This window comes from Passer domesticus, chromosome 16 (genome assembly GCF_036417665.1).
Source record: "Passer domesticus isolate bPasDom1 chromosome 16, bPasDom1.hap1, whole genome shotgun sequence".
Lineage (NCBI taxonomy): Eukaryota > Metazoa > Chordata > Aves > Passeriformes > Passeridae > Passer > Passer domesticus.
Window position 1 is genome coordinate 7,720,398 of NC_087489.1, and position 23,230 is coordinate 7,743,627.

A 23,230-nucleotide genomic window follows, 5' to 3' on the forward strand; every position below is an offset into this window, starting at 1 on the left:
ACTGCACTGGGGTGGTGGCCCTGGTGCAGCCACCCAGCCCAGGCAGGTGATCCTTTGCCAGCCCTGCTGGCTTTGGGGGTCCCTGGATCTGTTGACATGAGGTGAGAAGCTGTGACCTGCCTTCTTTAGCTGCTGCTGTGTCCCAAGGCTGCTCTGGTTCCCCCACGGCTGCTCGGGTGCCTGTGGCAGGTCCTTGGTGTGACAGAAGCAGCTCACAGAGTAGCCAGGAGAGCCATGGGATAGGGACAGGGATGGAGAGCAGCAGGGCTGGGACGCTGCTCCTGGGCAGCCCAGGCTCTTCCCAGCTTTTGCTGGGAGCAGGCTGCAGGAATGTGGCTCTGCCAGGCTCAGCTGCCAGTGCCAAACCCAGCTCTGCTCCACTGAGCATCCACTGCTGCCACAGGCAGGGATTGCTGGCAGGGAGAGAGAGCTGGAAACTGGGCTGTTGCCTCCCAGTTTCCACTGTTCCTTCCCTGCCTTTGGTGAGAGGCACCAGGTGTGCCTCTGTGCTGGGCCATGTCATGGTGCCAGCAGCACAGCGGAGCAGGGTGGTGGCCAAGCAGGAAGTCCTGGGGACGCCCCCCGTGGCTCCACACACCACCCTGACTAGAAGTTCCCTTTTTTGGCAGGGATATAAAGGTGGTGTGAGCTGGGAGAGCCCTGCACTGCGTGGCACTATTGCAAGCCAGGATGGGAATGCAGAGCTTGGCTGTGGCTTGTGGGGCACTGACCTTGTGCCTGGCACTCACCACCGCCACCAACCCCGGCTTCGTGGTGAGGATCACCCAGGCAGGCTTGGACTACGGTGGGTTCTGCTTCTGATTTCTCTCCTCGCAGATGTGCTGGTGGCAGAGGTGTGGAGCCAGGAACCCTGTGAGAAGTGCAGGGTCCTGGGGCAGGATGGGGGATCGGTGGCCATGGGTGCCCATGTGTGGAGCACAGGGACAGGATGGGGAAATCCTCGGACAGGGGTGCCAAATGCACCATGGGCCAGGGCTTCCCCTGCTGCACCTGCCTGCCCACCACTGCACAGGCTGATGGAGCCCCTGCAGAGGGGACCAGCCCTGTGGGGTGTCAGGGAGCTGCAGCCGGGCAGTGATGGAGTCTGGAACAGCAGGAGGGTGCTGGTCCCACAGCACATCCAGGCAGCCAAGCTGTGGGCCCTGGAGGAGGGAGCTGCAGAGGAGAGAGGAGCTGGGGAGTTGAGGGAGGGGCAGTGACAGAGATGGATGGGCCCCGTGCTGGTTTTATCGAGGCAGGCTGAGCCCTGGCTCCAGCAGAGCGCAGTTATGGATTGAAATACACTGTGTGAGAAACAGCTCATTTACCAGGCAGCTGTGCCAGCCGTGTGGGAGAGAACGTGACTCCCCTTCTCAGACAGAAGCTGGGGTGCAGCATCCAGGGATGTCGTGCTGCTCCCTGGGACATAAGCTCCATCCATCTTGGCCTGCTGGCATTGGGCATGGAGCAGACCTGTGCCTTGGACCTTCCATACACCTCGCCTGGTTGGCAGCCAGGAAAGTGACACCTCTCTCTCTCTGGCCACCACCTTCCCCTGGGGCTGCAAGCAGGGCACCAGGCTGCATTGCCTGTGTGCTCGCAGGCCTCTGTGCACTTAGGTTTGTTTTAAAGCCAGTCTGAGAGGCAGCATCACCTGGGTCTCTCGTCTGATCCTTCTGCTCCATGCCCACTGTGTGCTCCAGCTCCTGTAGCAATGGTGGAGTCATGCTCTCCCTCTGTCCCTACAGCCCAACAGCAGGGGATCGCGATCCTGGAGAAGAAGCTGGCCCAGCTGAAGCTGCCAGACTTCTCAGGGGACTCTCGTGTCCTGCGTGTGGGGAAAGTACACTATGAGCTCTCCAGGTGAGACCTGCCAGTGGCAGAAGCCACCCACTACCCCCAACCCGGGTGATGGTCAGGAGGAGTGGGTGTGGTGGGGAGCCCCCGGAGCAGTGAGGACCATCCTGTCCCCTCCACAGATCCCTGAGATGTTGGCCCTGTCCTTGATACAGGGCAATATGTTCCCATTTTATTCCTTGCCCAATGGGAAAATTGGAACCAGGGTCACGGCACTCTGGGCATGGGTGGACTGTGTGCAATCAAAGCCTGGGTTGTGGAGATGGCCTTGCCTGTGGGACCAGGGCACACGTTCCTGTGTGAAGCAGGAGCCATTCCCTGTGGAAATGCCAGCTCCCTGCTGCCCGGGTGCCTCTGTGCTCCTGCAGTGCAGCGTTTGGAGCTGCCTTGGGCGGCTGCAAGGGCCACATTCCCAAAGGTGCCACTCTGTGTGTCCCTGCCTGGTGTAGCTTCACTGCCGCAGAACTGCACTGGGGATGCTGCCAGTGCAGGGACTCCATCCTGCTCTCCCTCCCTCCCTCCCTAGCCTTGTGCTTGGTAGTGTGGAACCACTGTAACATGGCTTTTCCTTTCATTTGCATATTTTTAGACTGCGCCTTCGTGATTTCCACCTGCCGTACTCACGGATCACCCCGATCTCCAACGTGGGCCTGCAGGTCGCCATCTCCAACGCCTATACCGAGCTGGATGGGGACTGGCGGGTGAAGTTTCTCTTCATGTGAGTGCCCAGCTCTTCCTCTCCCTATTCAGGCCGCCACTCTCTATCTCCCTCTCTGGATCTGAAAAGGTTTTATCTCCACTCCCTCTCCCTTGTGTTTTGGGCAGCTGTCATTTGCTCCCCTATATATGATGGATAAAACAGGGTGGGAGGCAGGAATAAGGCAAATGAAACATTAGCTATACATGGACTCTCAGGTCTCTCTTCCACCACACCTATTTGCTCTCTCTTCCCTCTGTTTAAAGGTTACCTCTCCTGGTTAATGTGCCAGTGAAATTTGGTTCCCCTGAATTTGAACACTTTCCCAATCTCCTCTGGATGCACAATACAAGGGGGACAGTTATCCTGATAGATTCATCCTGAAGAGGATTTGAGGTCTCTTCATCAGGCCTTGGCATTGACAAATATCCCTTTCTCATCTCCCTCTACCAGCAGCCGGGACCATGGATCTTTCAACCTGAAGGTGGAAAATATCTACATCAAAATCATCCTGAGGCTGGGCAGTGACACCACTGGGAAGCCCACCATCAGCACCTCGGGCTGCAGTGCCCACATCTCTGAAGTCCGGGTCCTCTTTTCAGGCAAGCTTGGGTATGTGACTTCACTGGAAGGTCTGGAAACACTGTGTGTGTGTGTTAGCCCACCTGCCACTGGAATGTTGCTCTGCATTTTGAATGGAGCCCTGGTGTGAGGAGTATGTTGTTGGCAAATCTGAGGTTGCCTGGTCTTAAATCTGGCCTGAATTTCTCCTGCTGTGGCTGCACATTAAAGGGGGGTGGGTGTGGTTTAGCAGTGAGTCTGTTTTCAAATGTAAACCCTGGGGTAAAGCCAGATGCCAAATTGGTGTGGAATTGATGTTCCCAGGGTCTTGCATGTCTAGGTTCTCCCTTTCCTGGGCACATACTTCTACAGTATGAATGTGAGCTAGGCAGGGCTTCTCTCTGTGCTTCTCTGCAGGTGGCTTTACAACCTGTTCCACCGCGTTATTGAGTCCAAGTTGCGAAATATTTTGGAGGACAAGGTATGTGAGCAGTCGAGGGTAGGGTCCTGGCTTTTCTGGTGGTCTTTAACCCTCACTTGTGGGTGGTGTGCTGGAAGGATCAGATGTAGGGATGTAACTGTAGCCAGAGCACTGGCTCTATGACTACATTGCCAATGCAGTAAAACCAAAGGAATGGGCGTTGCAGGCTCCATAGCATAGAGTGACTCAGGGTGAATTTGAAACCCGGAGCCTTTGCCAAAGCCCAACATAATTGGTTGCTAATTAACAAAGACTTTTCTTTCCATGTGGTCAGTTAATTAGATCTTTTGTCTCAGCCAACTCATTGTAACCTGATCAGAGCTGTCCTTTAAGCAGCTGTATTTTGGAGGGCTTTGGGGAGCATTTGGGGGGAACTCTCATTCCTGGATTTCAGACATTTGGTGTTTTGTTTTACTGAGGGGGTCAGGGAGCTCTAGTCCTGCTGCCCACTACAGACACTGACATGCAGGAGACCTGCAACAAGACATGGAAACAAGCTGTTAGCAATAATTACTACAAGGATAACTGGCATGAGTTACAGCCTCTCTGGATGTGAACCTTGGTTGGGAAGGAGGCAGTTGGAGAACAGGCAAATCCCATTCCTGCAGCAGATCCCATCCTGCCCAGGCACTATTCCCAATTCCATGCAACACCGTTCCCAATTCCCCTGGGGTCTGTGGCAGCAGATGGTCTGGCAGCAGGAGCAACACCGGGGCTCAGAGGCCTTTTCTGCTGTTTTGTCCCCTGGAAGGAGGACAGCTTTGGCACTGTGAAGGGACCCCACTGCCCTCTGCTCCTCCTCCAAGCCCCCTCTGCCCCACACACATTCTTCGTTGTGTTTGTGGAGTCATGGTGTGAGGGGCAATGGGCAGGAGAGGGCAGGGGCAGGGACTGAGCTGCACTCTGGGCACAGCTGGGCTCAACCCAGGCCAGGCAGCCTGTGTCTGCCTGCTGCTGCAATGCTTGGGCAGTTCTAGTACCCCCAGTTCTGGGACTCCATCCACAGGAAGATCCCTGTCACAGGGAAGTCCCGGTCACAGGGAAATCCAGGTCACAGGGAAATGCGGGTCATGGGGAAATCCCAGTCACAGGGACTGCACTTTTCTGCCTGCAGCAATGGAGCATTTCCAGCACAGGCAGAAAAATATCACTGGGGACAGGGAAGAGCTGCAACCTGCTGTCACTAAGGCCATGCCCATGGCTGTGTCGCCTCCTCCTCCCCATCTCTGTCAGTGTGGTCACTGCCCTGCCGCAGCGCTGCCTCTCACCATCAGCTCTATGGGCTGCATGCCCAGTCAGACAAATGACAGATCCTGCCGGTGGTTGCTGTGATGTTACAGTGAAAACATTGAAAGGAGCTTGTGCAGATTCCCTCAGCCATCTGCAGGACAGTTCCCCACAGTAAATTTCCAGAGCTTCACTTGTGGACGACAGAGGCAATGCTCAGCTTCAGGGTAGTCAGTGCTCCTGCCCCTGTGAGGTGGATTAATCCTCTCTGTAGCAATTTTTTGGCCATGCTCTGGCTGCTCAGCACAGTCCATTCCTGCACTGGCCACATGAGATTCCTTCCAAGGGTCTCCTCAGAACTGAACTGTGCTGAGGGGAAATTGCTGCAAGCAGATGCTTGTAGGTACAAAACCTGCTTGTGTCTTGGACACTTAATGTGCTGCCTGGTGAATGGAGGCAAGCATCACTGTGTGCTCATTCACTTCAGCAGGCTTTGTCATGGAGCAGGGAGCATGGCTGTGACCCGGCTGGCCCTGCTCAGCTCTGTGGCCTTTCTGTCCCACAGGTGTGTGACAATGTGGCCAAATCTGTGAAAAACGAGCTCCAGACGTACATCCAGACGCTGCCAGGTACTGGGGGGTTGTATGTGGGTTTAGAAGCAGCTCTTCCAAGCTTTTCCCATCCATGAGGAACGTTTTACTTTGTGTCCGCTCCCCATCTTCTTGTGTTCGGTCACCCAAGCTGGGAGCTGGTGAGCACCTTCTCTTCAGAGAGAAATCACAATGTGTCCTGTCTGTCTGCAGATCCCTTCATAATCTATGCCCAAGGACTGTCAGGGGCTCGGGCTGCTTGAGCTGGGGGACCCAGGCCCCTCCTCAGGTCCAGGAGATGGTTTGCATTGCTGAGACACATCAAGGAGGAAAATTTTTTTTCTCTTTAGAAGAGAAGCAAGCGGAGGGGTAGTTGGTAGTGAGCTGATGCACCAGGAAGCCCAATCATGGCACTGCCCAGATGCCAGTGGAGGCCATCTGCTTCCAGCTTTCCTGGCCATCTCCTTACTCATCTGTCTTGCTTGTGTTTGCAGTCACAGCCAGGATAGATGACAAGATTGGGATTGATTACTCCTTGGTAGCACCCCCAAGAGCTACTGCTCAGTCCCTGGATGCAGACCTGAAGGTGAGAGGCAGCCTTGGGAACACCTGATTTGCCCAATGCCATTGCCAGAGGTTTTGGTACCTGCTGCAAATGCTGTTTGCAGGCCTGAGTCAGCAGGTGAGCCCCACTGCTATTTGCACCCCTTCTCCATGTCTCTCCCTCCTCCCAGGGTGAATTCTACTCCCTGGCCCACCGCTCCACCGTCCCCTTCTCACCGCTGCCACTGGCCTTCCCCTCGGATCACGAGCGCATGGTTTACTTTGGAGCCTCCAGCTACTTCTTCAACACAGCTGGCATTGCCTACCACAAGGCCGGGGCACTGGTCTTTGAAATCACAGAGGCCATGGTGAGTGGCACAAGCGGGACAGGGCACAGACACAGGTTCCATTTGCTCAGGAGCTCCGGGAGCAGCCAGCAATCCTGGAGAAGCCCCAGTGACAGAGCTGGAGGCTGTGGGATGGGGCTGAGCTGTCAGACATGGCAGCATGTGGGAATGCCATGGGCTCCTCTGTGCCACATTGCCCCAGTGTGACCCAGTCCTCTCCCTGCAGATCCCAAAGGATGCAGGATTCAGCTTGGACACCTCTATCTTCTCAGCCTTCATTCCCCAGGTGAGCAGTCTGGCCCTGCCTGCCCAGAGCTCTTGCACACACAGGCTTTGCTCTGTGCCAGGTGTTCTTCCTCAGGACTGGAGGTTTCTGCCATCATTCCTATCCTCTCCCTACTCCCACACAGCTGGAGAAGATGTATCCAAACATGACAATGAAGTTCAGGCTGTCCACTCCAACTGCTCCATTCCTGACTATTGGACCAGGAGGAATCTCATTCCGGCCCACTGTGGATGCCCAGGCTTACGCCATCCTTCCCAACTCCAGCCTGGCTCCTCTCTTCCTCCTCAGCCTGGTGAGCTCACACACGGCCTGTGGAGATGGGGTAGAAGGGAATTTGAGCTGTGCCCAGTCCTGTTGCCCAGATCCTGCCAGGGGAGCTCCCAGGTGCTGTCCAGGCACAGTGAGGGTGTCCCCAGCTGAACAGCCCCTGAGCTGACAAATGGCAGCTTTAATGCTGGGTGCAAACACACCCCTGGATGGGCAGTGGGTGTTTCAGCTGTTCTCCTGGGTTTCTGACTTTGGGGTGAGGTGTGGTGAGCCCTGCCAGAGCTCTGTGCTCTCTCCCCAGACAGGGAACGTGTCCGCTGTCATCAACGTGAGATCCGGCCGCTTAGTTGGGAGCCTGGATGTGGGCAGGTACAGAGGGGAGCAGCCACTGGCTGGGCAGGGGGAGCCTGGGGCTCTCTCTGGTTTGGGTGCCCAGGCACACAGAGGGGAGGGGAAGGTCCCTGGGATGTGGGCCTGCTGTGGAGGGAATGAGCTGGGGCTGGAGGGAGTGGGATCTGCATGGGCATCGATGGTTGGAATCGCTCCCTGCCTTGGCACATCCTCCACAGCACCACTTCTGTCCCTGTGCAGGATCAGGCTCTCCCTGAAGGATTCAGCTGTTGGCACTTTCCAGGTGAGCTACGCTTGACCATGACCAGAGCCCCCAGCATGGAGCTGGCAGCCTGCTGGGGACCAGGACAGGGAGTCATTCCCTGCTGCCTCCCAACATGGGACCCCACGCTGACCCTGCAGCCACCTCTTGCCTCAGTCTGCAAGGCTGGGAAAGGATGCAGAGCCTGATCCTTTGCTGCTCTCAGCCCAGCATTTCCTACACTGCCAGTGTGAACAGACAAAGCTGCTGGTCTCTGGCAAAGAGTGTGCCCATCCCAGCTCCTCCTCTCCTTTTTCTAATCATCCTCGAGTACCTTCATGTCTCCTGTCCTGCAGACTAAAGCTTTGCCTCCCTCATCTCCCCACTACTCAGGTACGAATGATGCAGTCCTTAATCAACATCATGACTTCCAGTACCCTGCTCCCACGTCTCAATGGTGAGAACCTATTGGGGGGGAATGGGGTTGCTGGAGCACCCTGCACTCAGGTTATTCCACCCAAGGGGTTCCCTCTCACTAATTAAATCCTCATTGCCAAGGCTGATGCAGGGAAAAGTGCGTGCAGGAGGCGGCAGTGAAGCGGTGGGAGCCTCTTGCTGCTCTGACAGGCTCCCAGCAGCAAACGCAATGGAAAATATGAGCCCTCTGCAGATCCTAATGCTTTCCAGACCCTCTCCCCGAATCCCTGCATCTCCTGCCTCGCCAGCAGCTCAGACCAGAGTGGGGCTGGTGGCAGGAGTGGCCCAGGGGGCTGTCATGGCACAATACGCAGCTCTTCTGTGGAGCTCGGGAGGAGTTTCCTCTGCCTGCCCCAGGAGCAGGGGTGGAGAGGAAAGGGCAGGGGGAAGGAGGCGGCCACCTTCTCTGAGTGCTCTGTGCTCCCTTGACTCCCATTCCCATTCCAATGCAGACACATGTGTTGTCTTTTCCAGCCCGCTTAGATGAGGGTTTCCCTCTCCCACTTCTGGACAGGATTCAGCTCTCCAATATCCTTGTGAGGTTCCACCAGGTGAGTGAGAGGGAGCAGCTGGCCCCAGCTGGGGCTCATTGTGCTGCGCACAAAGCCCTGCTTACCAGCACAGCCTCCAAATCCAGTTCTCCCAGCTGTGCTAGGAAATGGTGCATGGGAACACTCAGCAGCAAAAGAATTCTGTGTTTTCCTGGTTGCATGGTGGGTGTCTGGGATGGACCACATCATCCTCCCGTTCTTAAGCCTGGGGACTGAATTTCCCAGAACACTTTTTATAGCAGTGTCAGTCCCAAATCCTCTCCCTGACTGGCAATGCCAGGATGGATGCTGTGGTGCCTGGCAGGATGCAGCCCCTGCCTGCTCAGCTGTAAGGAGCTGTAGCAGGACCAGGAGAGCAGAGAGAGCCCCTGTTGTGGGGTGCCTTAGAGAAACACCAAAGCAGGGTCTCCATGGGGGTGCTGAAAAGTTGTAGTGAGGTATGGCTGTGAAATGCTTCCAGAGCCTTCCAGGGGGAAAAACAGGCACGGGACTGGCAGAGCCACATGTCCCAATCCATTCTCCCTTCAGGGATGTGGTGGGTGCTGGGCAATGCAGCTGCCAGGGCCTATTGCAGCCCAGTGCTTTCCCTCTTTCTCCCAGAATTTCCTGCTGCTTGGAGCAGACGTTCGCTTCCAGCCCCGGGGATGAAGATGAGGCAATGAGAGCCCTTCAGCACTAAATATGCTCCATTCACCACTTTGCCATTCCCTGCCTGAGCCGAAGACCACCAGTCCTGCCACTGCCCTGCACTGCTGCCTTGGCCCGGACCCTCCATCCCCCTGCTGGGGCCTCACCTGGTGCTCCCATGAGCTGGGGGTCTCCTGCCCTGGGCCATCCCCTCTCCTCCTCCCTCTGAGCAGCAATAAAGGCGTTGGTGCTGGGGCTGTGCTGTTGGTGTCACTGACTGTGCTTGGGGCTGTACTGGGCCAGATGGGAGCTGGGTTGGAACCACGTGGTTTGGCTGATTCCATGGCAAACCACAGAACATGTGTGTCCTGCTCTCCTGTCCCTTCACTCCAGCCTTGGGGCAGTTTGGTTAGAAAAACCACAGTGGAAAAGGCCCTGGGGGTGCTGTCAACAACAGCTGAACATGAGCACCAGGTTGTCAACAAGGCCAGGGGCATCCTGGCCTGTATCAGCCATAGTGGGGAAACAGGACCAGGGAAGGGTTTGTGTTGTGTCCAGTTCTGGGTCCCTTACTTCAAAATGGACATGGAGGTGCTGGATCATGTCCAGAGAACGGCATGGGAACCAGGGAAGAAGCAGGAGCACCAGGAGCCTCTGAGGGAGCTGAGGGGGCTCAGCCTGGAGAAGAGGAGGCTCAGGGGGAACCTTCTCACCCTCACAACTCCCTGACAGGAGGGAGCAGCCACGTGGGGGTCAGGCTCTGCTCCCAGGGAACAAGGGACAGGAGAAGAGGACATGGTCTTCAGCTGCACCAGGGGACTTTTACGTGAGATATTAGGAAAAATTCCTTCACAGCAAGGGTCATTGGACATTGGAATGGGCAACCCATGGAGGTGGTGGAGTCCCCATCCCTGGAGGTGTTTAAGGGAAGACTGGACATGGCGCTCAGTGCCCTGGTTTAGTTGAAATGGTGCTTCTGGGTCACAGGCTGAACTCGATGACCTCGGAGGTCTTTTCCAGCGTAATTAATTCAGTGATTTTGTGATTCCCGCAGCCGCGCCGCCCGGCAGCGGGGCGGGCCCGGAATGGCGGCGGGCGGAACGCGGCGCTGAGGGGCGGAGGCAGCGGCGGGGCTTGCCCGTCCCTGGCCGCCTGCTCTGTCCCCAAAGCGGCTCTGTGTGCTCTGGCCAAGGGGCTTTTTCTCCCCGAGAGCTTAGTCCCTAAAGTGTTTCTGCAGTGGAGGTGCTCTCAGGCAAGCAAAGTGAAGCAGATAAGACAGAGACCAGCCATAATCCCCACACCACACACGGCACTCTCAGGTGCCATTAGATCCCCTGCCTTTCGCTGAATTCTCCTCACGAGCACTTGGGCCCTTAGGCTGGGGCTGTGTGCAGGAGCAGCAGCTGCAATAGCCCGTTGTGTGGCTCCCCAGGGAGAAGGCAGAGCAGGCCATCTGGAACCGTCTGCAGCACCTCAAGGCGCTGAAGGCGCGGCGGCCCCAGGCTCGTGCTCGGCTCCGCGTCGGGATCCTGGGTACGGCCGGGCTGCATGGCCGGAGCCCCACTGGCAGCAGCCGCCTTGGCCTGGGGGGAAAGCAGCTGGAAGGGCTGCGGGGAGTGACGAGGGCAGGCACTGCCTCATGGCACCCTTCTCCTGTGCTGGCAGGATGCATGGCTGAGAGGCTTAAGGAGGACATTCTGCACAGGGAGAAGCTGGTCGATGTCGTGGCAGGCCCTGATGCCTACCGTGACCTCTCTGTGTTGAATTCCCTGTTGGTCTAGGGACAGCCTCAGTTGAAACAGGTTCCAACCACAGCCTGGTCCTGTGGGTGACAATGAACTTGTCCATCCTGGAAATGTGTATGGGATGTTTTATTTTGGGCTGACGACTTCTCTTTCCAAGTTCTGTCCAAACCCAGGCAGGCTGCTCCCACTTTGCTTGCTATGTCCATGGGTTTTCCCTGGTGCTTCCCCAGCCCATGTACACCTGCGAGTCTGAGGCTGGAGAGCAGCAGCAATCATGCCCCTGGCACTGGTACAAGCTGCCTGGGGAAATCCCAAGCTGGTAATGGAACCAGAGAACAAAGATGTGTCCGGATTTCCTTGCAGATGGCAAATGGGCAGGTTACCACACTACAAAACAAAGATGTATTCAGAATTTCTTGCAGATGGCAAATGTACCGGAATTGCTCACAGCCCAAGGAGCTTAACTGCCCCAGCCTGGTCCCCGTAGTACCTGGCAGCCCCAGCACGTGGCTGCAGGGGGGCTCGAGCCATGGCATCATGAGAGAGATGTGGAAAGAGCTGGGACAGGATGGGGAAGTGCCCACACGTGCTGAGGCACGTGTGGGACCAGAGGGACTCCTGACCTGGGGAGCAGGGGGCCTATGGACAGTGGGGAGAGGAGTGTTGACCTGCAGTCCTGGGCAAAGGGCAGCAGCAGCAGCAGCACAGGACTCCTGCAAGTCCCTGGCCTCCTGGGCTCCTGGTTCCCATGTGATCATTCCCATTCCTTCTCCAGCAGCCTGGGGGAGCCTGCCTTTCCCCAGTGGAGCAGAGCCCACACTGCCAGAAGAGGCAAAGCAGCTCAGCAGGAGAAGCCTTTACCTGTCCAGAGGATTGGGGCCAGCAGGGCAGGATTTCATGTTCCATTCCCTCTGTCACCACTTGCAGGAAGCACTACCGGGACCGGCACATATGCTGAGCTTTAGATGTGGTTTTGGCTGCTCCTTGCCAAACACAGCAGTGTTTGGTCAGGGTTCAGCTCTTTGACGGCTTTTTTTTCTGTTCTACTTCAAATTTTGCTGAAAGCCAGGGGGAAGACTTCCTGGTTTTGTGTCCTCTCTATGCTATTCCTTATAAAATTTCATTTCTCCTTATGGAAGAGTTCTGCTTCCTCCATGCTCTTCCTGAACATCCTGAATGTTGTTTTGACTCAGCCTTCAGTGAGATGGGGTTGTCACCATGGCAGGTTTGGGAGCTCCTGCTCAGAACTGAGCAGAGTCAGATAAGGGCTGATGATGGGTGACAGGTAGGGTTACAGAGCCAAGGAGATTGTGAGTGGGGATTTGGCCTTTTGCCTTTCTCCTCTGCTCTTGGATAAGTCTTTCAGGGCAAAAGAAGCTCTGGGCAAAAGGAGCTCTGTCTATGGGATCCAGGCTCAAGGATGTTGCCTCTGGCATCCAGGATTTCCCTGGATCCAGCATGAGATCTGCCTGCATCAGCAGCCGTGGGTTTCCTGTGCCTGGACACCAGTCAAAGGAAATGAAATTGACTGAATAATTTCTTCTTCCCTCACCTTCATCTTGCAAAGAGAGACCAGCCAGCCCAGCTCTCCTGGCTGGGGTGGCACAGGGGTGTTCCCCCCTCACACCTGCCTGGCTGCACCCAGCTCCTTCCCCTGTCTCCAGCCATCGTGACCAGAGCTGTCACACATCAGGCCTCAGAGGTGTTGTCTTTGGAGCTTGATCCTGGGCTGATGGATGTCTCCTGCCATGCGTGGCTGCTCTGTGCAGGAGCCCTGTGGCAGGGTCTGGAGGTGCAGGGCACTGCACTGGGGTGGTGGCCTTGGTGCAGCCACCCAGCCCAGGCAGGTGATCCTTTGCCAGCCCTGCTGGCTTTGGGGGTCCCTGGATCTGCTGACATGAGGTGAGAAGCTGTGACCTGCCTTCTTTAGCTGCTGCTGTGTCCCAAGGCTGCTCTGGTTCCCCCACAGCTGCTCGGGTGCCTGTGGCAGGTCCTTGGTGTGACAGAAGCAGCTCACAGAGTAGCAGGAGATCCATGGGACAGGGACAGGGATGGAGAGCAGCAGGGCTGGGACGCTGCTCCTGGGCAGCCCAGGCTCTTCCCAGCTTTTGCTGGGAGCAGGCTGCAGGAATGTGGCTCTGTCAGGCTCAGCTGCCAGTGCCAAACCCAGCTCTGCTTCACAGAGGATGTCACAGGCAGGGATTGCTGGCAGGGAGAGAGAGCTGGAAACTGGTTTGTTGCCTCCCAGCTTCCACTGTTGCTTCCCTGCCTTTGGTGAGAGGCACCAGGTGTGCCTCTGTGCTGGGCCATGTGCCCATGGTGCCAGCAGCACAGCGGAGCAGGGTGGTGGCCAAGCAGGAAGTCCTGGGGACGCCCCCCGTGGCTCCACACACCATGTTTGCCCAAAGTTCCTGTTTTGGCAGGGATATAAAGGTAGTGTGAGCTGAGAGAGCCCAGCATAGGACATCATTGCAGGAAGCCAGGATGGGAATGCAGAGCTTGGCTGTGGCTTGTGGGGCACTGACCTTGTGCCTGGCACTCACCACCGCCACCAACCCCGGCTTCGTGGTGAGGATCACCCAGGCAGGCTTGGACTACGGTGGGTTCTGCTTCTGATTTCTCTCCTCACAGATGTGCTGGTGGCAGAGATGTGGAGCCAGGAACCCTGTGAGAAGTGCAGGGTCCTGGGGCAGGATGGGGGATTGGTGGCCATGGGTGCCCATGTGAGGAGCACAGGGACAGGATGGGGAAATCCTCGGACAGGGGTGCCAAATGCACCATGGGCCAGGGCTTCCCCTGCTGCACCTGCCTGCCCACCACTGCACAGGCTGATGGAGCCCCTGCAGAGGGGACCAGCCCTGTGGGGTGTCAGGGAGCTGCAGCCAGGCAGTGATGGAGTCTGGAACAGCAGGAGGGTGCTGGTCCCACAGCACATCCAGGCAGCCAAGCTGTGGGCCCTGGAGGAGGGAGCTGCAGAGAGAGGAGCTGGGGAGTTGAGGGAGGGGCAGTGACAGAGATGGATGGGCCCCGTGCTGGTTTTATTGAGGCAGGCTGAGCCCTGGCTCCAGCAGAGTGCAGTTATGGATTGAAATACACTGTGTGAGAAACACACAGCATGCCAGTGCTTCGGGCATCATGCAGATCTCATGCAGTGCACTGCCTGGAGAGTGAGGCCTGGGACACCTTTCTGTGGCCACCACCTTCCCCTGGGGCTGCCAGCAGGGCACCAGGCAGCATTGCCTGTGTGCTGGCATGGCTCTGTGCACTGAGGTTTGTTTTAAAGCCAGCCTGGGAGGCAGCATCACCTGGATCTCTCCTCTGATCTTTCTGCTGCACGCCCACTGGGTACTCCAGTGGATGTAGTAGTGGAGTGGTGGAGTCATGCTCTCCTTGTGTCCCTGCAGCCCAACAGCAGGGGATCGCGATCCTGGAGAAGGAGCTGGCCCAGCTGAAGCTGCCAGACTTCTCGGGTAAATCGGGGAAAGTGCGCTATTCATTTTCCAGGTAAGCCCTGTGAGCCTTGCCAGTGGTCTAGATCCACCTACTGTCCCCCTGACCCCGGAGAGGGGCAGGAGGATTGGGGGTGGTGGGGAGCCCCCGGAGCAGTGAGGACCATCCTGTCCCCTCCACAGCTCCCTGAGATGTTGGCCCTGTCCTTGATACAGGGCAATATGTTCCCATTTTATTCCTTGCCCAATGGGAAAATTGGAACCAGGGTCACGGCACTCTGGACATGGGTGGACTGTGTGCAATCAAAGCCTGGGTAGTGGAGATGGCCTTGCCTGTGGGACCAGGGCACACGTTCCTGTGTGAAGCAGGAGCCAGTCCCTGTGGAAATGCCAGCTCCCTGCTGCCCGGGTGCCTCTGTGCTCCTGCAGTGCAGCGTTTGGAGCTGCCTTGGGCGGCTGCAAGGGCCACATTCCCAAAGGTGCCACTCTGTGTGTCCCTGCCTGGTGTAGCTTCACTGCAGCAGAACTGCAGCTGGGGATGCTGCCAGTGCAGTGATTCCATCCTGCTCACCTTCCTTCCCTCCCTCCCTAGCCTTGTGCTTGGTAGTGTGGAACCACTGTAACATAACTTTTCTTTTTATTGATATATTTTTAGATTGCGCATTCCCAGTTTCCGCTTGCCACACTCACGGATCACCCCGATCTCCAACGTGGGCCTGCAGGTCTCCATCTCCAATGCCTTTGCTGAGCTAAATGGAGACTGGCGGGTGAAGTTTCTCTTCATGTGAGTGCCCAGCTCTTCCTCTCCGTATTCAGGCCCCCACTCTCTATCTCCCTCTCTGGATCTGGACAGGTTTTTTCCTCCTCTCCCTCTCCCTTGTGTTTTGGGCAGCTGTCATTTGCTCCCCTATATATGATGGAGAAAACGGGGTGGGAGGCAGGAACAAGGCACATGACACACAAGCTATTCATGGACCCTCAGGTCACTCTTCCACCACCCCTATTTGCTCTCACTCTCCTCTGTTTAAAGGTTACCTCTCCTGGTTAATGTGCCAGTGAAATTTGGTTCCCCTGAATTTGAACACTTTCCCAATCTCCTCTGGATGCACAATACAAGGGGAAGAGTGATCTCGTTAGATTCATCCTGAGGCACATTTGAGGTCTCTTCACCAGGCCTTGGCATTGACAAATATCCCCTTATCATCCCCCTTCTCTCTGTAGACGGGGACATGGATCTTTCAACCTGAAGGTAGAAAATGTCAACATGAAAATCATCCTGAGGCTGGGCAGTGACACCACTGGGAAGCCCACCATCAGCACCTCGGGCTGCAGTGCCCACATCTCCAAAGTCCGTGTGCGCTTTTCAGGCAAGCTTGGGTATGTGGCTTCACTGGAAGGTCTGGAAACACTGTGTGTTAGCCCACCTGCCACTGGAATGTTGCTCTGCATTTTGAATGGAGCCCTGGTGTGAGGAGTATGTTGTTGGCAAATCTGAGGTTGCCTGGTCTTAAATCTGGCCTGAATTTCTCCTGCTGTGGCTGCACATTAAAGGGGGGTGGATGTGGTTTAGCAGTGAGTCTGTTTTCAAATGTAAACCCTGGGGCAAAGCCAGATGTGTAATTGGTGTGGAATTGATGTTCCCAGGGTCTTGCATGTCTAGGTTCTCCCTTTCCTGGGCACATACTTCTACAGTATGAATGTGAGCTAGGCAGGGCTTCTCTCTGTGCTTCTCTGCAGGTGGCTTTACAACCTGTTCCACCGCGTTATTGAGTCCAAGTTGCGAAAGAATTTAGAGAGCAAGGTATGTGAGCAGTGGAACGCAGGGCCCTGGTTTTCTGGTTATCTTTATTCCTCACTTGTAGGTAATGTCCTCAAAGTCTCAGAAGTAGGGATATAACTAGAGCCAGAGTACACTCCTGCAGGGTGGGTTAATCCTCTCTGTAGCTCTTTTTCGGCCATGCCCTGGCTGCTCAGCACGGTTCATTCCTGCATTGGCAACATGAGATTCCTTCCAAGGGTCTGCCCAGAGCTGAACTGTGCTGAGGGGAAATTGCTGCAAGCAGATGCTTGTAGGTACAAACCCTGCTTGTGTCTTGGACACTTAATGTGCTGCCTGGTGAATGGAGGCAAGCATCACTGTGTGCTCATTCACTTCAGCAGGCTTTGTCATGGAGCAGGGAGCATGGCTGTGACCCGGCTGGCCCTGCTCAGCTCTGTGGCCTTTCTGTCCCACAGGTGTGTGACAATGTGGCCAAGTCTGTGAAAAACGAGCTCCAGAAGCAGGTCCAGACACTACCAGGTACTGGGGGGTTGTATGTGGGTTTAGAAGCAGCTCCTCCTAGCTTTCCCCATCCATGAGGAATGTTTTACTTTGTGTCCGCTCCCCATCTTCTTGTGTTCGATCACCCAAGCTGGGGGCTGGGAAGCACCTTCTCAGCGGAGAGAAATCACTGTGTGTCCTGTCTGGCTGTGGAAATTCCTTCAGATTCTGTGCCCAAGGACTGTCAGGGGCTCGGGCTGCTTGAGCTGGGGGACCCAGGCCACTCTTCAGGTCCAGGACATGACTATGAAAATGTCAGGGGGAAAGTGGGGGGTTTTGCTTCTTAGCAGAAGCAGACATGTGGGCAATTGGTAGTGAGCTAATGAATCAGGAAGCCCAATCATGGCAATGCCCAGATGCCAGTGGAGGCCATCTGCTCCCAACCATGTCATTCATACTCATCTGTCTTGCTTGTGTTTGCAGTCACAGCCAGGATAGATGACAAGATTGGGATCGATTACTCCTTGGTAGCACCCCCAAGAGCTAGCCCCAAGTCGCTGGACCTGGACCTGAAGGTGAGAGGCAGCCCTGGGAACACCTGATTTGCCCAATGCCATTGCCAGAGGTTTTGGTACCTGCTGCAAATGCTGTTTGCAGGCCTGAGTCAGCAGGTGAGCACCACTGCTATTTGCACCCCTTCTCCATGTCTCTCCCTCCTCCCAGGGTGAATTCTACTCCCTGGCCCACCGCTCCACCGTCCCCTTCTCACCGCTGCCACTGGCCTTCCCCTCGGATCACGAGCGCATGGTTTACTTTGGAGCCTCCAGCTACTTCTTCAACACAGCTGGCATTGCCTACCACAAGGCCGGGGCACTGGTCTTTGAAATCACAGAGGCCATGGTGAGTGGCACAAGCGGGACAGGGCACAGACACAGGTTCCATTTGCTCAGGAGCTCCGGGAGCAGCCAGCAATCCTGGAGAAGCCCCAGTGACAGAGCTGGAGGCTGTGGGATGGGGCTGAGCTGTCAGACATGGCAGCATGTGGGAATGCCATGGGCTCCTCTGTGCCACATTGCCCCAGTGTGACCCAGTCCTCTCCCTGCAGATCCCAAAGGATGCAGGATTCAGCTTGGACACCTCTATCTTCTCAGCCTTCATTCCCCAGGTGAGCAGTCTGGCCCTGCCTGCCCAGAGCTCTTGCACACACAGGCTTTGCTCTGTGCCAGGTGTTCTTCCACAGGACTGGGGGTTTCTGCCATCATTCCTATCCTCTCCCTACTTCCACACAGCTGGAGGAGAAGTACCCAAACATGCCAATGAAGTTCAGGCTGTCCACTCCAACTGCTCCATTCCTGACTATTGGACCAGGAGGAATCTCATTCCAGCCCACTGTGGATGTCCAGGCTTACGCCATCCTTCCCAACTCCAACCTGGCTCCTCTCTTCCTCCTCAGCCTGGTGAGTTCACACACGGCCTGTGGAGATGGGGTAGAAGGGAATTTGAGCTGTGCCCAGTCCTGTTGCCCAGATCCTGCCAGGGGAGCTCCCAGGTGCTGTCCAGGCACAGTGAGGGTGTCCCCAGCTGAACAGCTCCTGAGCTGACAAATGGCAGCTTTAATGCTGGGTGCAAACACACCCCTGGATGGGCAGTGGGTGTTTCAGCTGTTCTCCTGGGTTTCTGACTTTGGGGTGAGGTGGGGTGAGCCCTGCCAGAGCTCTGTGCTCTCTCCCCAGACAGGGAACGTGTCCGCTGTCATCAACGTGAGATCCGGCCGCTTAGTTGGGAGCCTGGATGTGGGCAGGTACAGAGGGGAGCAGCCACTGGCTGGGCAGGGGGTGCCTGGGGCTCTCTCTGGTTTGGGTGCCCAGGCACACAGAGGGGAGGGGAGGGGAAGGTCCCTGGGATGTGGGCCTGCTGTGGAGGGAATGAGCTGGGGCTGGAGGGAGTGGGATCTGCATGGGCATCGATGGTTGGAATCGCTCCCTGCCTTGGCACATCCTCCACAGCACCACTTCTGTCCCTGTGCAGGATCAGGCTCTCCCTGAAGGATTCAGCTGTTGGCACTTTCCAGGTGAGCTACCCTTGACCATGACCAGAGCCCCCAGCATGGAGCTGGCAGCCTGCTGGGGACCAGGAAAGGGAGTCATTCCCTGCTGCCTCCCAACATGGGACCCCACGCTGACCCTGCAGCCACCTCCTGCCTCAGCCTGCAAGGCTGGGAAAGGATGCAGAGCCTGATCCTTTGCTGCTCTCAGCCCAGCATTTCCTACACTGCCAGTGTGAACAGACAAAGCTGCTGGTCTCTGGCAAAGAGTGTGCCCATCCCAGCTCCTCCTCTCCTTTTTCTAATTATCCTCGAGTACCTTCATGTCTCCTGTCCTGCAGACTAAAGCTTTGCCTCCCTCATCTCCCCACTACTCAGGTGCAATTTCTGCAGTCCGTAATGAACTTCTTGACATCCAGTGTCCTCCTCCCACATCTTAATGGTGAGAACATACTGGGGGGGGAATGGGGTTGCTGAACCCTGCACTCAGGTTATTCAACCCAAGGGGTCCCCTCTCACTAATTAAATCCTCATTGCCAAGGCTGATGCAGGGAAAAGTGTGTGCAGGAGGCGGCAGTGAAGCGGTGGGAGCCTCTTGCTGCTCTGACAGGCTCCCAGCAGCAAACGCAATGGAAAATATGAGCCCTCTGCAGATCCTAATGCTTTCCAGACCCTCTCCCCGAATCCCTGCATCTCCTGCCTCGCCAGCAGCTCAGACCAGAGTGGGGCTGGTGGCAGGAGTGGCCCAGGGGGCTGTCATGGCACAACACGCAGCTCTTCTGTGGAGCTCGGGAGGAGTTTCCTCTGCCTGCCCCAGGAGCAGGGGTGGAGAGGAAAGGGCAGGGGGAAGGAGGCGGCCACCTTCTCTGAGTGCTCTGTGCTCCCTTGACTCCCATTCCCATTCCAATGCAGACACATGTGTTGTCTTTTCCAGCCCGCTTAGATGAGGGTTTCCGTCTGCCACTACCGGACAGGATTCAGCTCTCCAATATCCTTGTGAGGTTCCACCAGGTGAGTGAGAGGGAGCAGCTGGCCCCAGCTGGGGCTCATTGTGCTGCGCACAAAGCCCTGCTTACCAGCACAGCCTCCAAATCCAGTTCTCCCAGCTGTGCTAGGAAATGGTGCATGGGAACACTCAGCAGCAAAAGAATTCTGTGTTTTCCTGGTTGCATGGTGGGTGTCTGGGATGGACCACATCATCCTCCCGTTCTTAAGCCTGGGGACTGAATTTCCCAGAACACTTTTTAAAGCAGTGTCAACCCCAAATCCTCTCCCTGACTGGCAATGCCGGGATGGATGCTGTGGTGCCTGGCAGGATGCAGCCCCTGCCTGCTCAGCTGTAAGGAGCTGTAGCAGGACCAGGAGAGCAGAGAGAGCCCCTGTTGTGGGGTGCCTTAGAGAAACACCTAAGCAGGGTCTCCATGGGGGTGCTGAAAAGCTGAAGTGAGGTATGGCTGTGAAATGCCTCCAGAGCCTTCCAGGGGGAAAAACAGGCACAGGGACTGGCAGAATGTCCCAATCCATTCTCACTTCAGGGATGTGGTGGGTGCTGGGCAATGCAGCTGCCAGTGCCTATTGCAGCCCAGTGCTTTCCCTCTTTCTCCCAGAATTTCCTGCTGCTTGGAGCAGACGTTCGCTTCCAGCCCCGGGGATGAAGATGAGGCAATGAGAGCCCTTCAGATGCTCCATTCACCACTTTGCCATTCCCTGCCTGAGCCGAAGACCACCAGTCCTGCCACTGCCCTGCACTGCTGCCTTGGCCCGGACCCTCCATCCCCCTGCTGGGGCCTCACCTGGTGCTCCCATGAGCTGGGGGTCTCCTGCCCTGGGCCATCCCCTCTCCTCCTCCCTCTGAGCAGCAATAAAGGCGTTGGTGCTGGGGCTCTGCTGTGGTGTCACTGACTGTGCTTGGGGCTGTACTGGGCCAGATGGGAGCTGGGTTGAGACCACCTGCTATGGCTGATTCCATGGCAAACCACAGAACATGTGTGTCCTGCTCTCCTGTCCCTTCACTCCAGCCTTGGGGCAGTTTGGTTAGAAAAACCACAGTGGAAAAGGCCCTGGGGGTGCTGTCAACAACAGCTGAACATGAGCACCAGGTTGTCAACAAGGCCAGGGGCATCCTGGCCTGTATCAGCCATAGTGGGGAAACAGGACCAAGGAAGGGTTTGTGTTGTGTCCAGTTCTGGGTCCCTTACTTCAAAATGGACATGGAGGTGCTGGATCATGTCCAGAGAACGGCATGGGAACCAGGGAAGAAGCAGGAGCACCAGGAGCCTCTGAGGGAGCTGAGGGGGCTCAGCCTGGAGAAGAGGAGGCTCAGGGGGAACCTTCTCACCCTCACAACTCCCTGACAGGAGGGAGCAGCCACATGGGGATCAGGATCTGCTCCCAGAGAACAAGGGACAGGAGAAGAGGACATGGTCTTCAGCTGCACCAGGGGACTTTACGTGAGATATCAGGAAAAATTCCTTCACAGCAAGGGTCATTGGACATTGGAATGGGCAACCCATGGACGTGGTGGAATCCCCCTCCCTGCAGGTGTGTAAGGGAAAACAGGACATGGCGCTCAGAGCCCTCAGTGGTTAAAAAGGTGCTTCTGGGTCACAGGCTGAACTCGATGACCTCGGAGGTCTTTTCCAGCGTAATTAATTCAGTGATTTTGTGATTCCTGCAGCCGCGCCGCCCGGCAGCGGGGCGGGCCCGGAATGGCGGCGGGCGGAACGCGGCGCTGAGGGGCGGAGGCAGCGGCGGGGCTTGCCCGTCCCTGGCCGGCTGCTCTGCCCCCAAAGCGGCTCTGTGTGCTCTGGCCAAGGGGCTTTTTCTCCCCGAGAGCTTAGTCCCTAAAGTGTTTCTGCAGTGGAGATGCTCTCAGGCAAGCAAAGTGAAGCAGATAAGACAGAGACCAGACGTAATCCCCACACCACCCACGGCACTCTCAGGTGCCATTAGATCCCCTGCCTTTCGCTGAATTCTCCTCACGAGCACTTGGGCCCTTAGGCTGGGCTGTGTGCAGGAGCAGCAGCTGCAATAGCCCGTTGTGTGGCTCCCCAGGGAGAAGGCAGAGCAGGCCATCTGGAACCGTCTGCAGCACCTCAAGGCGCTGAAGGTGCGGCGGCCCCAGGCTCGTGCTCGGCTCCGCGTCGGGATCCTGGGTACGGCCGGGCTGCATGGCCGGAGCCCCACTGGCAGCAGCCGCCTTGGCCTGGGGGGAAAGCAGCTGGAAGGGCTGCGGGGAGTGAGAGGGCAGGCACTGCCTCATGGCACCCTTCTCCTGTGCTGGCAGGATGCATGGCTGAGAGGCTTAAGGAGGAGATTCTGCACAGGGAGAAGCTGGTCGATGTCACGGCAGGCCCTGATGCCTACCGTGACCTCTCTGTGCTGAATTCCCTGTTGGTCTAGGGACAGCCTCAGTTGAAACAGGTTCCAACCACAGCCCGGTCCTGTGGGTGACAATGAACTTGTCCATCCTGGAAATGTGTATGGGATGTTTTATTTTGGGCTGACGACTTCTCTTTCCAAGTTCTGTCCAAACCCAGGCAGGCTGCTCCCACTTTGCTTGCTATGTCCATGGGTTTTCCCTGGTGCTTCCCCAGCCCATGTACACCTGCGAGTCTGAGGCTGGAGAGCAGCAGCAATCATGCCTCTGGCACTGGTACAAGCTGCCCGGGGAAATCCCAAGCTGGTAATGGAACCAGAGAACAAAGATGTGTCCGGATTTCCTTGCAGATGGCAAATGGGCAGGTTACCACACTACAAAACAAAGATGTATTCAGAATTTCTTGCAGATGGCAAATGTACCTGAATTGCTCACAGCCCAAGGAGCTTAACTGCCCCAGCCTGGTCCCTGTAGTACCTGGCAGCCCCAGCACGTGGCTGCAGGGGGGCTCGAGCCATGGCATCACGAGAGAGATGTGGAAAGAACTGGGACAGGTGTGTGGGACCAGAGGGACTCCTGACCTGGAGAGCAGGGGGGGCCTATGGACAGTGGGGAGAGGAGTGTTGACCTGCAGTCCGGGGCAAAGGGCAGCAGCAGCAGCAGCACAGGACTCCTGCAAGTCCCTGGCCTCCTGGGCTCCTGGTTCCCATGCGACCATTCCCATTCCTTCTCCAGCGCCTGAGGGAGCCTGCCTTTCCCCAGTGGAGCAGAGCCCACACTGCCAGAAGAGGCAAAGCAGCTCAGCAGGAGAAGCCTTTACCTGTCCAGAGGATTGGGGCCAGCAGGGCAGGATTTCATGTTCCATTCCCTCTGTCACCACTTGCAGGAAGCACTATCGGGACCGGCACATATGCTGAGCTTTAGATGTGGTTTTGGCTGCTCCTTGCCAAACACAGCAGTGTTTGGTCAGGGTTCAGCTCTTTGACGGCTTTTTTTCTGTTCTACTTCAAATTTTGCTCAAAGCCAGGGGGAAGACTTCCTGGTTTTGTGTCCTCTCTATGGTATTCCTTATAAAATTTCATTTCTCCTTATGGAAGAGTTCTGCTTCCTCCATGCTCTTCCTGAACATCTTGGTTGTTGTTTAGACGCAGCCTTCAGTGAGATGGGGTTGTCACCATGGCAGGTTTGGGAGCTCCTGCTCAGAACTGAGCAGAGTCAGATAAGGGCTGATGATGGGTGACAGGGAGGGT

General features: G+C 56.5%; 2 protein-coding genes across 3 annotated transcripts; both read left to right on the forward strand.

The window, feature by feature from the left end:
* The first annotated feature begins 651 nt into the window (after positions 1-651).
* On the forward strand, positions 652-9,358 carry LOC135282040 (bactericidal permeability-increasing protein-like). 2 transcript variants are annotated; one of them, XM_064391531.1, is made up of 15 exons: positions 652-805; positions 1,749-1,863; positions 2,447-2,575; positions 3,008-3,166; positions 3,533-3,596; positions 5,389-5,452; positions 5,908-5,999; positions 6,148-6,324; positions 6,530-6,589; positions 6,714-6,881; positions 7,158-7,225; positions 7,448-7,490; positions 7,842-7,905; positions 8,400-8,476; positions 9,077-9,358. In XM_064391531.1, the coding sequence occupies exons 1-15, from the start codon at positions 691-693 to the stop codon at positions 9,122-9,124; spliced, it is 1,443 nt and encodes a 480-aa protein (XP_064247601.1). In that variant the 5' UTR covers positions 652-690; the 3' UTR covers positions 9,125-9,358. The 2 variants fall into 2 exon arrangements, with proteins under 2 accessions (XP_064247601.1, XP_064247602.1); XM_064391532.1 differs by having other exon boundaries at positions 3,011-3,166.
* Positions 9,359-13,288: 3,930 nt separating this feature from the next.
* LOC135282041 (bactericidal permeability-increasing protein-like) lies at positions 13,289-20,482 on the forward strand. The gene is made up of 15 exons (XM_064391533.1): positions 13,289-13,447; positions 14,253-14,352; positions 14,953-15,081; positions 15,519-15,674; positions 16,035-16,098; positions 16,533-16,596; positions 17,041-17,132; positions 17,281-17,457; positions 17,663-17,722; positions 17,847-18,014; positions 18,291-18,358; positions 18,586-18,628; positions 18,980-19,043; positions 19,536-19,612; positions 20,209-20,482. Exons 1-15 carry the CDS (start codon positions 13,333-13,335, stop codon positions 20,254-20,256), a joined length of 1,425 nt encoding a protein of 474 aa, XP_064247603.1. The 5' UTR covers positions 13,289-13,332; the 3' UTR covers positions 20,257-20,482.
* Positions 20,483-23,230: the final 2,748 nt, after the last annotated feature.

What these genes read in the sequence shown, in the direction of transcription:
- LOC135282040 (XM_064391531.1), top strand. Translation starts at nt 691, where the DNA reads ATGGGAATGCAGAGCTTGGCTGTGGCTTGTGGGGCACTGACCTTGTGC. An exon ending in GTACATCCAGACGCTGCCAG is followed by an intron (nt 5,453 to 5,907) that starts GTACTGGGGGGT and finishes TTGTGTTTGCAG; the next exon opens with TCACAGCCAGGATAGATGAC. An exon ending in CCTGCTCCCACGTCTCAATG is followed by an intron (nt 7,906 to 8,399) that starts GTGAGAACCTAT and finishes TGTCTTTTCCAG; the next exon opens with CCCGCTTAGATGAGGGTTTC.
- LOC135282041 (XM_064391533.1), top strand. Translation starts at nt 13,333, where the DNA reads ATGGGAATGCAGAGCTTGGCTGTGGCTTGTGGGGCACTGACCTTGTGC. An exon ending in CAGCTGTTGGCACTTTCCAG is followed by an intron (nt 18,629 to 18,979) that starts GTGAGCTACCCT and finishes CCCACTACTCAG; the next exon opens with GTGCAATTTCTGCAGTCCGT. An exon ending in CCTCCTCCCACATCTTAATG is followed by an intron (nt 19,044 to 19,535) that starts GTGAGAACATAC and finishes TGTCTTTTCCAG; the next exon opens with CCCGCTTAGATGAGGGTTTC.